The 12,256-nt window shown below is 34.7% G+C and overlaps 2 protein-coding genes across 3 annotated transcripts; both read left to right on the top strand.

Moving 5' to 3' along the window:
* Window positions 1–1,088: 1,088 nt before the first annotated feature.
* On the top strand, window positions 1,089–2,827 carry LOC118434246. 2 transcript variants are annotated; one of them, XM_035847195.1, is made up of 3 exons: window positions 1,089–1,837; window positions 1,910–2,074; window positions 2,168–2,827. In XM_035847195.1, the coding sequence occupies exons 1-3, from the start codon at window positions 1,705–1,707 to the stop codon at window positions 2,512–2,514; spliced, it is 645 nt and encodes a 214-aa protein (XP_035703088.1). In that variant the 5' UTR covers window positions 1,089–1,704; the 3' UTR covers window positions 2,515–2,827. The 2 variants fall into 2 exon arrangements, with proteins under 2 accessions (XP_035703088.1, XP_035703087.1); XM_035847194.1 differs by having other exon boundaries at window positions 1,089–2,074.
* Window positions 2,828–4,935: 2,108 nt separating this feature from the next.
* LOC110845146 (sodium/potassium-transporting ATPase subunit alpha-B) lies at window positions 4,936–11,716 on the top strand. Its single transcript, XM_035847900.1, has 26 exons — window positions 4,936–5,537; window positions 5,601–5,666; window positions 5,752–5,898; window positions 5,978–6,169; window positions 6,441–6,452; window positions 6,577–6,869; window positions 6,949–7,070; window positions 7,196–7,381; window positions 7,463–7,501; window positions 7,591–7,694; window positions 7,772–7,974; window positions 8,067–8,256; window positions 8,330–8,465; window positions 8,544–8,675; window positions 8,750–8,866; window positions 8,931–9,139; window positions 9,249–9,282; window positions 9,347–9,423; window positions 9,637–9,729; window positions 9,805–9,864; window positions 9,916–10,076; window positions 10,156–10,218; window positions 10,293–10,404; window positions 10,480–10,610; window positions 10,848–10,949; window positions 11,039–11,716. The coding sequence occupies exons 1-26, from the start codon at window positions 5,502–5,504 to the stop codon at window positions 11,157–11,159; spliced, it is 3,138 nt and encodes a 1,045-aa protein (XP_035703793.1). The 5' UTR covers window positions 4,936–5,501; the 3' UTR covers window positions 11,160–11,716.
* Window positions 11,717–12,256: the final 540 nt, after the last annotated feature.

Raw genomic sequence — 12,256 nt, 5'->3', positions numbered from 1 at the left:
ATTAATAGATATCGGTCAATTCGGAGATAAATTTAGAGTCCGACTCTGTTGTCTGTCACTGACTCGGGGTAAATGAAGTCGAATCCATGTAAAATTTGCCCCGTCATATTGACCACGCGACAAATTGACCCCGGACTACATATGTACCACTTACTGTATTTACACACTAATAATTAATTTTATTTCATATTCAAGTTCAAGTAAAATATTCCAATCAAAAATTGAATTGGTGTAATAGTAATATGTAAGCATATATTATAATTATGGTTATTCGAATTTCTTAATCTACTTTTATCGTAGAATATCGTAGAAAATAAATGGCAGAATACTGAATTTTTTTGTAAGACTTTTTTTATAATGCATCTAAGCTATTAAGCGTCTAAGCTAAGGGTCAGACCAAAGAACGTGAAGTCAAATTCATGAAAATGTTTGTGAGAGGAACCCAGTATGATTACTCGTACTAGTTTTTCAAATTAGTTTAAGAAGGTGAAATTTCGAATGCTGGAGGATTATAGGAATATTTTTGACGATTACATACATATTATACGTACAAATAGTGGTTTGGAGTAATTGTTGGGTCATCTGACAAAAATTTAGAAGCGGGCTCTATCCCTGACTTGGGCTAACAATAAGTAACCACTGCACACTGTAGGTTTTAAGTTTAAAATGAAGAAAAAAGTAGATTAAAAAATTTGCATATCAATAATTATGATACATAATTATGTACATATTACATCAATTCAATTCTTGATTGGAATGTTTTACTTCCTCTAACATGAAATAAAATTAATTATAAATACAGTAAGTGGTGCATGTAGTCCGGGGTCAATCTTTCGCAGGGTGAATATGACCGGACCAATCTGTCGCGGGTCAATTTGACGCCCTCCCCGAGTACCGGATAGCCGGGTACCGGATACTACCACTACCCGGGGCAACCTTACTTAAAACCCGTTACATGCGACTTTGCATTCATAGGGATACAAATTACGATTACCAGTCTTCCAATCTTATCTTGGTAGTTATAGTTTTTTTAATTGCCCAAGCCATTAAATCAAGCGTGAATAAAAAAATTCGGGTTCACTATGAAAGGCATATTAAGTTTCAGTTTCTGACATGGAAATTTGAAGTCAAATTTACTTTGAATTGAACACCATTCCAGACGTAGACATATCTATTTATGGACTAGCAGAATTACTCTGTTTACTTATTAGAATGTAACGATTATTGTTCATTGAATAGTAGAAAATCATTCTTTACTCTTGGGTACACATTTATATACACACACATCGGGCTTATTTGATCACAGTAGAATATTCTGTATTAATACGGTCTACAGAATCCATAAGGATTACATTATGTATGTATATGTATACCAACCCAAATGAAATTTGCGTTCATGTTTTGAATGTTTAAGTACACACATTAGTGCTTATTGTCAACAACATTTCCCGGAATTCCGGATCGAATTTCAATGTAAATGGCAACCTAGTACTCGTATTTATGTAGAAAATGGTATCAAATTAAATTTTTGTCATTCAATCTTATTCGTCCTTAAATATATATGATTCTTAAGCTTTTCTCTGCTTAACAAATATTATTCAATTGTAGAAGATTGTCTGTTAAATACATTCTTACGTGGCACCCAGTATTTTGAGAGTGCATACGACAGTCGTGAATTTCTAAAAATCTGTATACAATCAAAACATGAGCGAGAAATGTCCCGAAATAATTGACCCTCGATTTTTTTTCGGGGGATCTGTATTTGGATTGAATGAAAAAGAAATACGAATACGCGTTTCTAGACCTAGGGTGACGTTGTCCCCTAGAAAAGTTGCAGGTGAGGGATTTTTTAAGTCATTTTCCAAGATATACGAGAATCTGCTCTTACAATTAGTTATCACATGCATAGAATACTTCAGGACCACTTTAACTCATGACAGGACTCAAACTATCATACGAAGGGCGCAAAATTGGTCTCAAAGGATTTCTCAAACATTTCCTCTTTGTGGGGTTGGACTCATTTCGAGAGAAAATCAGAAATTATTGAGCTACATTATTTTGAAATACAAATGGAGTAAGTTTTATGCCATTCTCGTTAAATCATATAAATCATTCGTCCTTAATAATTAGATAATTGTCATCTGTTTATGATTCACTTTTATTGCAGGAGTGTACCAGCTAATTTTCAATGGAAAGTGCAATTCCAGTCATCCTCTGCATATTCTTTTGGCAAACGTTACGGATCGCTTTATTGCTGAATGGAATACTTTGATCAAATCATTAGATGGTCAATGGATTCTCCATTTTGGGTACATTTCGTACTTGAAGCTGGTAATCCACAACACTTCCCATCTCGTGGAACTATTGGAAACAGGTTTGCGTCAAAAACTCCTCAAAAATGTTTTCCATGAAAGAGAGGAATATGTAAAACTTAAAGAAACCGGTAAGGTTCTGTTGACCCAATTGAAACTTCGCCATGAGATCATGTTTGGATCCTCCACATTGCACCATTAGAATTGAAATTTAAATCAGTTGATTCTAGACAACCCATAGTTTACCCAGCAGTGCATTATTTCCGCATTTATGTATTTCATTCTGACAAGTTACGAAATTAAAAACTTGTAATAATGTAAAATTATATTAATGTATTTATTAATATTACAAATTATAATGAAATTCGATAACCCTTAAACATTTATGATTCCACTCCATAAATCATTTATTTTAATTTGTTCAAACTCCATGCTCTGTGTGCGTGGATATGTAGCTGTTTAGACTAAATTTTAGTCACTAAAATCGTTGCATTAAAAGTCCATAATCGTGCAAAGACGTATTAATATTTGATGTAACAAAGACCTTAGTGAATGTAAATAAGCGCAAATTAGTAATTTAAATCCATCATAAAGTCATTCATTACTTTAGACTTGGGCGTTCCAATTTCCATTAAATCAAAACTAAACTCACATTTAAATGCATTTTGATGGCACAAACAAATTATGCCTCAGTTATGGTACTACATATATTAATATTAGTGCGTTTCAAATTAAATGATGCCATGATTGATCCGGTTCGATCCGACCTTTCTCATATTTTATTATAAAATGTCCATTAGAATTTAAATCACTTGTTAAAATGAAGTTATAATTTCAACACTTTGACTATACAGCCGTTAGTATTATATTGTACTTAATTTACAAGCTAATTCTCATTTGATGGAGGAGTTTAAGTAGAATAAAATGGTAATAGGCCGGTTCGTTTGCATACATAAATACATAAAATATTGTACATAAATTCATTAATAACTGGCCTCTTGGAAAATTTTGAAAAAATATTCGACTCAATGATTTCAGATTAAATGTCCGTTGGATGAAATTTGACAATGAAAGGCTATAGAGTGCAGATTTGGGTTACCTGGTGGGTCCTTCTCCTTCCGGCTAAAATTCTTGAGGCAGACTTCGTATTCCTTGGTCTGATTTACAAAATCTAAGATTTGAAGACAATTTATAAAATTTACTTCTATTTATTTACCCTCGCCATTCACAAATGACCCACCGGCCTATCACTGGTTCAATCATCATCTTAATCCATGAACTCATTCCTGTCAAGATCAGGACCATACACATTTGGTCAGAGTATGGTATGGTTCACAGCCAGACGGACATTAGGAGTGCCTGCACGGAGCATGCGTATATGCATACTTATTAAAAAGACAGCATAACGTCTTATAAAGCAGGTTGAACACAAATCCTATATTAAGTAATTCCTCAAACTTTCAACAGTTATGATAAGTTCTCTGGTGTATATATTGAGGGTATTCAATATATTGAGGGTATTCGAGTTCGCATCGTTGGCAACGTTAGCAAAAAAATAATGAGGCAATTCACGCCCTCCTTCGTAACTACGTAAACAGCGTAAAATCCGTAAACTTACAAACGTTTACAAACTTTTACAAAAATTGTCAAGGAAAATCAGTTTACAAACTTTTGTAAACTTACGCAGCTCACAGGCGTCTTTTAATTTTGTAAAGTATTTTGTAAACTCAATTTGCGGAAGAAAAAAATTTGTTCGATACAGAAATTTGGCATAGAGGTTGCTAATGGCTCCTAATGAAAGAATATGAAGTGAAATTGGAAAATTTTTCATCTGGAGGTACCCGAAGGGGTGACCCATGCCGATTTTTCAAAATCATCCAATCGAGCTGAAATTTGGTATAGAGGCTGCTAAAGGCTCCTAATGGAAGAATATGAAGTGGAATTGGTAAAAAATCACATCCGGGACCCGTTGGGGTGAACCATACCGATTTTCATAACTTGTCTCAAAAAGCTAACTTGTCTCAAAAAGCTGAAATTCGGAACGGTGATAGCTTCTCATGAACGAATATGAAGTCAAAGATGAACAAAAAATAACCAGATGGGCAATAAGGGAGGGGCACCGATACCGATTTCTAAGAAGTTATATATTCAGCTAAGATTTAGTGTGATTTAGGATTAGAATTTAGGAGGGTTGAATTTCGAAATTTTTATAGGAACAGCCTTCACTGTTCGTGGTATTTATTATATCAATAAATGCAGCTCCACAAATTTCTTCCATTAATTTCCGTTTTCTGGAAATGATCGGCATTTTGTTTCAATTATCAGATAAATTTTTACGAAAATAATTGCGAAAGTGAATTCACGGGAAGCTGTTTGTAAACGTTTGTAAGTTTACGGATTTTACGCTGTTTACGTAGTTACCAAGGGTGCGTGAATACCCTCAAAGTTCGCAAAATTCGCAATTTCGAAAAAGATATGTTGCAATGCGAACATGCAAACTCGTAATGAATACCCTCATTGTGCATTGTGTCTACATATTTCTTCAGTCATAACTAGTGGCGGCGGAAGCACGATGGGGGGGGGGGGGCAGGAGGCTGTCTCCCCAGAAAATCATACAAATCTTATTGGTAAGCCCCTCCTCTTCCTATCTCACAATGCTAATGGCACCATTCGTCCCTCCAACTTTCGCCGCCACTGGTCATAATGTCTGAATAATATGAAAATTACCAAATGACAAATGACGCGAATGTTACAACCTATAAAGAGTCTTTATTAAAGACATGTGTACTTATATATGTTTCATACATAATGTATGGTGTATTTATGTTTGTGTGAAGTGTATAATAAATAAATTATAGCATTGTATAAGCTCACCTCCTTCGTGATCACCTATCCCCCAGATGGACATTTAAAATCATTATTTCTACCATTATGATAAAAGTTTGGCATTGTAAACCTTGAACTGGTATATGCATGATGACGACGGACAGTAATTAGCCGATCACTATTACCTGATTGAGTCAGACTCGACTCGAATAATCTCACTCCAAGTTTAAGAAATGACCAACCCCTCAGAAGTGCATAATACACTTTGCGTGCCCGTGGAAAAGATCATTACTATCCAACGTTTCAAGTAGTACGGCAGTAGCAGATGATGTCCAACTGCGAATTTCTGGAAAGAACTGCACAATGACAAAGTCTAAAAGTTTTAATGTTCAACAACAGGTATCACACTTTATACACACATAATAGAGAAATATCATTTAATGTTATATTCCTATTTTTTAGAATGACCAAAACAACGCTAACGGCAGGAATGGATTTGATAACCCAACTTTTAGGAACGATTTAGAGGTGAAGTCAATGAAGAAACGTTAACCTACATACATATGTCATTCATCGCAAATTTTTGAATATTTAAAATTTGGTATTTGTACAGTTACAAGAAGTCCATCATAAGAAAAATGGAATTGAGGAAAATGATCCCACAAAACCTAGTAATGATCCATCACAAGGATATGACACTGATGATCATAAAGTTCCACTTGACATTCTCCTTAAACGTTATGGAACAAATGTTACCAGAGTAAATTATTTCCAAGTTGCTTACTATTTTTTTAATGGTCCTTGAACATAATTTATCAACCAGAGATTTAATGTAACAGGGGTTAAGTGACAGCCAAGTTGTAGCAAATCGAGAGACGCATGGAAGAAATGAGTTGACCCCACCACCAAAACCATCCCAGGTTTGGAAATTCATTAAAGCTGTGTGGGGTGGTCTGAATTTTCTTCTCTGGTGTTGCTGCTTTCTTTCCTTCCTCTCTTTTGGGGCTCAATATCTCCTTCCTGGGGATGTGGTAAGTTATTAGCAATTTCGACGTTATTCTAGCAGTCTTCTTTCATGTACACTTTGTTGAAAAATGCATGAATTTTGAGGTGAGAACATTGACATATGTTCCTTATGCTATGCTAAAAGCACTACCTCGAGTGCAAATTAAATTATACATTGTACATATTTTTATATTAATATAAATATATATATATATATATATATTTATATTAATATATGTATATATTTATATTAATATATTAATATATGTATATATATATATTTTTTTTAATTTTCAGGTTTGGGACAATGTAAGAGATCAATCTTTTTATTGACTGAAGTATAAATTGTATTCGTAATTGTGTTCACGTGCTAATGCCAATGTTAAAATGTCCCTCTTTAATGGTTATAAATTATAATCTATTTTTCTTGTAGTTTTTTTTGGGTTGCTCATTGATAGTTGTGGTTCACGTCTCTGGGTCCTTCTCTTTTTACCAAGAGTTTAAATCAGATCGGATAATGGAATCCTTTAAGAACATGGTTCCACGTGCTGCTTATGTACATAGAAATGGGAGACGAATAGAAATAGCAGTGAGCCAGCTAGTTGTGGGTGATATTGTTGAGGTGAAGTTTGGAGACTTGATCCCAGCAGACATAAGAATTCTAGAGTGTCAGGATTTTAAAGTTGATAACTCTAGCTTAACCGGTGAATCGGAACCGTGTAAAAGGTACATATTGGCATGCGATAGGGTATATGTAGGTAAACAATTATATTCATATTTAGTGATTGCATTATTATTATTACAGATCCCCAGAATGTACAAGCGAAAACGTGATGGAGACAAAGAACATGGCTTTCTTCTCAACAAATGCATTGGAGGGGGTGGCTAAGGCAGTAGTGGTTAGGGTCGGAGTGAACACCCTGATGGGCAAGTGTTTATATAATAATAATTATATAAACGCCTAATCTGTCAACATCAACATACAGGAGATCTAGAAATACTATAACACCTAAATATGATATATATCTTATGCGAAATTCTTGTAATTACAGGAAGACTAGCGTCCCTGGCCTCCACAGTTGACCATGGCCTTAGTCCTATTGGGATTGAGATGGATAGATTCATTATGATTATGACAATTCGATCGTTAGTTTTTGGAGGATTCTTTTTTGTCCTTGGTCTCGTCATGCATTACAATTGGACAGACGCAGTCTTTTTTGTGATCGGAATCGTTGTAGGTATGTAACCGTGGAATAATAGGTATCCATGAATTAACTCATGGTATAATAATCATAACCTAATATTCATCATCTATTTAGCCAATGTTCCTGAAGGATTGGCGGTCACTTTCACCATGGGTGAGTTAAAAGTATTAGCAAGTTAAAATGTGAAATAGATTTGTTGTAAGCAAAGTAATCGATACTAATTTGTAGCCTTTCACTTTCAGTCTTGTCTGTAACGGCGAAAAGGATGGCAAAGAAAAATTGTCTAGTAAAGCATTTGCATGCTGTTGAGGGGTTGGGCTCCACATCTGTGATATGTTCTGATAAGGTAGTGTAACAGGATGTGGATTTAAGTATTCAGTTGTATCTAATTTGAGTTATATACATATGTGCTGAAATTTTTAGACAGGGACTTTAACGCAAAACAAAATGTCAGTGGCCCACATGTGGTTCAATAATGAAATAGCTGAAGCCGACACTTCAGAATTTTATTCTGGACAAAGCTTTGATAATGATGACCCCGGATTCAAGGCTTTATCAACTGTAGCATGTCTTTGTTCACGAGCAAATTTTAAACCAGGACAAGAAAATATTCCAATAATTAAACGGTAGAGAGGGTTATATTTTTTCTAAATATTTATTTATTTCAAATTTATTAAAATAATTAAAGTAGGCTATAAACTTGTCATTACATTGATAGAATTGTTGAAGGAGATGCTTCAGAAACTGCCATTCTAAAGTGCATGGAAAACCAAATTGGAAATGTTGTTAAATATCGTGAAAAGCATCCAAAACTTTGCGAAATTCCATTCAATTCTTCCAATAAGTTTCAAGTATCTATTCATGACATGAGAGACCCCAACGATCCTCGCCAGCTTCTCGTTATGAAGGTATATAGATATCGACGTCGGTTGTTGCCATTATTATTCCTGATTATTATTCCTGTTTGGTATTCCTAAAAAGGGAGCTCCTGAACGGATCATTAGTCTCTGCACTAAAATTTTAGTACAAGATCGTGAATATGATATAGATGATGAATGGCGAGAAGCGTTTAACCTAGTGTATCATACGCTTGGATCATATGGCGAAAGAGTTTTAGGTAAATAAGCATCTATCAATGTCTTGGTTGTTCACATGTACATATTTTTTAGCTTCACATTTAAATGCTTGTATGTAGGGTTTTGTGACTGTCGGCTTCCACTTGATCGTTTTCCAATTGGTTATGAATTTGATCCAGACAACATGGAGTTTTTGGATGTCGGGTTTCGTTTCGTTGGTCTCATCTCATTGATTGATCCTCCAAAAGCTGGTATATATTTAATACGATGTGACTGATTTGTGAGCAATATATTTGTTTAGTACCCAACAAATGTTAACTATTAGCTGTTCCGGATGCTGTGGCAAGGTGCCGTTCTGCTGGAATAAAAGTCGTTATGGTGACTGGAGATCATCCTGTCACTGCTACTGCAATTGCAAGATCAGTTGGAATTATTTCGGACGGTGAATGTTAAATTAGCACCATAGTGGAAACCTAAGCTAATTTCTTAGTATAATTCATTTTCAGGAAACGAGACCATTGAAGAGATGGCACTTCGTCGGGGATGCAGTGTTGAAGATATTGACCCAAGACAAGTGAACGCGGCTGTTATTTCTGGAGCAGAACTCAAACTCCTCACCCCAGACCAATTACGCAATGTTCTTACAAATCATGAGGAAATTGTTTTTGCGAGAACGTCGCCAGAACAGAAATACACCATTGTGGAGGCTTTTCAAGTACGATGATTTAATTCATAGATAGGAAAATTAATATTTATGCGTATATACGTAGTATACACGCGTAATACATAGTTTATTTAAATTGACAACTACATTTTTCATTAAGGACTTGGGTTGTGTCGTTGCAGCAACAGGGGATGGTACATATGTCATGAAACTAATTTTATTGATATAAAAATGCCTAATGCAATATTTGTATTTCAGGTGTTAACGATTCCCCTGCTTTAAAGAAAGCAGATATTGGCGTAGCGATGGGAATCAGTGGTTCAGAAGTTAGCAAGGTACGTATGTATAATAAATTGTAGAATTATTCTTTACTGAGATTTTTGATTAGTGGGAACGTCTTTACGCGTAGCCTAACCTCAGATTTTCTCGCCCATCAATGATTTTCATTATATTATACAACTATGACTAGATTTAGCTTCCTTGGTTTCGAACCCGGGTTGAAGCTTCTAAATGAATGAAACTATGAAATTGTCTTTGCACTTCTTTAGGAGACGGCAGATATGATCTTGATGGACGACAATTTTGCAACCATTGCTACTGGGGTTGAAGAGGGACGATTGATTTTTGATAATTTAAAAAAAGTATTTGATAATTTATTTAATAGGTAATTTAATTTTTAATGTAATAATTTATTTATCTTAAATAATTTAAAATAGTTAATGCAATATAACTTGGCGGATAACATTGCTGAAATGTATTCGGTTATGACGTTCATGGTAAGTAAATACACATATATCAGTTTATTAGTCATACTAAGTCCCAATCAGTGTCTAGGGACCCCTCTTCCCATGGGGACAATTGCCATGTTGCTTAGTGTCTGTGTAACTGATTGTCTTCCGGCTATTAGTCTTGCTCAAGAGACCGCTGAAGCTGACATTATGAAATTGAAACCAAGAAACCCACAAACTGAAAAATTAGTAACTCCACAGTAATGCTTTCAATTTTTACCGTAATATTTAACTTTAAGAAAATGTAGCTTTACTAACCTGCGTTAACCAAATTGACAGACTGCTCAGGTACACATATTTGCAGACGTCAGTTATCGAATTGGCTTCGGGATGGTTTTCCTGGTGATTTTTATAATTTTTTTCCTTTATTACTCGAAACAAGTGAATAATGCTAATAAATGATTTTCAACTTAAAGGATAGTAATGTACTGGGCTCACGGATGGGGCCCGCTGCGAATGTGGTGGATCAATAGAAAGTGGGATAGCAAATCAATCAACGACTTGGAGGACTCCTACGGTCAAGAATGGGTATGCTTGTTTATCATTTGCATAACTTTACCTATGTAAAATTTATTGATGTGTTTAATTCATAATTTTAACAAGTCATGGGACGCTCGACAAGATTTAGAGCTTGCAGGACAAACTGCATTTTTTATTAGCATTGTCATTACCCAAGTTGGCAATGTCATTATTTGCAAAACGAGAAGAATGAGTTTTTTCCAAAAAGGAATGAAGTAAGTTTTGTTTAATTGTTTAAAGTCTTGCCCAGAGGTGTATGATTTCCAGTCATGCTCTCCTTAATATTAATTTTAACATTGCAGGATGTATAAAGCGCATCAATGCGCATATGTATAGTATAGTATACAAATATGTCTATTTCCTTGGAGTGCATGACTTGAAATTATGAAATTGACTATATGAATTCTTTATGATTTGGAATAATTATACTTGTTTCTTGTCCAAACATACAGAAACTGGCGTATGAATTTTGGAATATTGGTTGAGCTCAGTCTCGCTATATTTTTAACAAGCACACCATATCTAAACAATGCCTTAAAGTTTTATGGAATCCGGTACATCACGACATATTTTCCCAGCAGTCTAGTAATCTTTTCGTAAATTAATTTTCATCCATTACCAATTTTTTGTTTCTGTTTTTTAGACCGGAATTTTGGGCACCACCAATCCCTTTTGCAATCTATCTAATATTTTACGACGAAATAAGAAAATTAATCATCCGTTGTTCAGCCGGAGGGTTTTACGCTAAGGAACTTACAACCTAAGGAAATATACTTGTTTAGAGATAATATGTGTGCATTGTCTTCTGTTGATATTTCAGTAGTACTACATATATTTATTAAATTTGTAATTTTAACTTTCTGTGACTTGGGGGAATCATGAACTTGTACGCATACATACATACTCAATCAACTGTCGAATTTGATCAAACGATTAAAATTTTTAATATTACACTAAGGCTATCAACAAAATATAATTGACAAGTGAACGTTCATGAAATACGCAAATTGGCGATTTTTTACGTGGGTCACCCGTTCACCGGTAACACAACAACCATCCCTCCCTCTCCCCTGCGTATATTTTATGAATGTTCCCCAAGGATCGTACCAAAAGGTAACATTGAGGTTCTCAAGCAGAGCTCGGCGTCCCGGGTGGAAATAGTATGTAATAAATTAATGTCGTGGTTTTTTCTCGCCTTCCGCCAGAATCTGTCTTAAATACTTACGAGGGTGCTTTTGGTTTGACAGTGAGTGATTTTGATCACATTCTGATATCCTGTATCATATGCGAGTGCAAATAAACTCCGAATTTTAAACATTCCCAAAAAATAAAATTTTGATCAGCTTTTGATAATTCTAACACCATTTATAGTTGCTTCACAATAGTAGCAAACTCAACTTCTTAAAATTTTAAATATTTTGAAAACTTCTTTACCAGACATATTTACACACGTATGTATGTATATATGTGATACTTTGTGTGCAGTCTAATAAAATTCACGAGAGATCATTAATCATGAACGGTCGGACGAATGCTTACTCTCATTCGCAGCTCATAAATCGGCGTCCTTTACAGATGTATTATACATACATGGGCTTGAGGGTCCAGAGATGTTTTTTGTCAGCGTGTTACGGGTTTTAAATTTGTCGAAAAATGCTAGATATATGGGAAAATTGATGTCACTTTTGTAGAATATGTGTTTTGAGTTTTTGACAAGGAAGAAATCTTAGAAATTAGTGAAATTTTTCATTTTACATAAGTAAATATGTACATACATATTGGTATATGCATATATAAATATGTACCTACTCTACAATCTGCATTGCTCATATTTAAAACAATACCAAAATTAAATATGCAC

This window comes from Folsomia candida, unplaced genomic scaffold, assembly GCF_002217175.1.
Source record: "Folsomia candida strain VU population unplaced genomic scaffold, ASM221717v1 Fcan01_Sc002, whole genome shotgun sequence".
NCBI classification, from domain to species: Eukaryota; Metazoa; Arthropoda; class Collembola; order Entomobryomorpha; family Isotomidae; genus Folsomia; species Folsomia candida.
This window is presented reverse-complemented; position numbering and strand designations above follow the sequence as displayed.

Excerpts from the sequence above, each read along its gene's own strand:
- LOC118434246 (XM_035847194.1), top strand. The coding sequence starts at position 1,705 with ATGAGCGAGAAATGTCCCGAAATAATTGACCCTCGATTTTTTTTCGGG. Across the intron at positions 2,075-2,167 it reads TATTTTGAAATACAAATGGA|GAGTGTACCAGCTAATTTTC; the intron begins GTAAGTTTTATG and ends CTTTTATTGCAG.
- LOC110845146 (XM_035847900.1), top strand. The coding sequence starts at position 5,502 with ATGACAAAGTCTAAAAGTTTTAATGTTCAACAACAG. Across the intron at positions 7,502-7,590 it reads GGCGGTCACTTTCACCATGG|TCTTGTCTGTAACGGCGAAA; the intron begins GTGAGTTAAAAG and ends TTTCACTTTCAG. Across the intron at positions 9,865-9,915 it reads ATTCGGTTATGACGTTCATG|TGTCTAGGGACCCCTCTTCC; the intron begins GTAAGTAAATAC and ends AGTCCCAATCAG.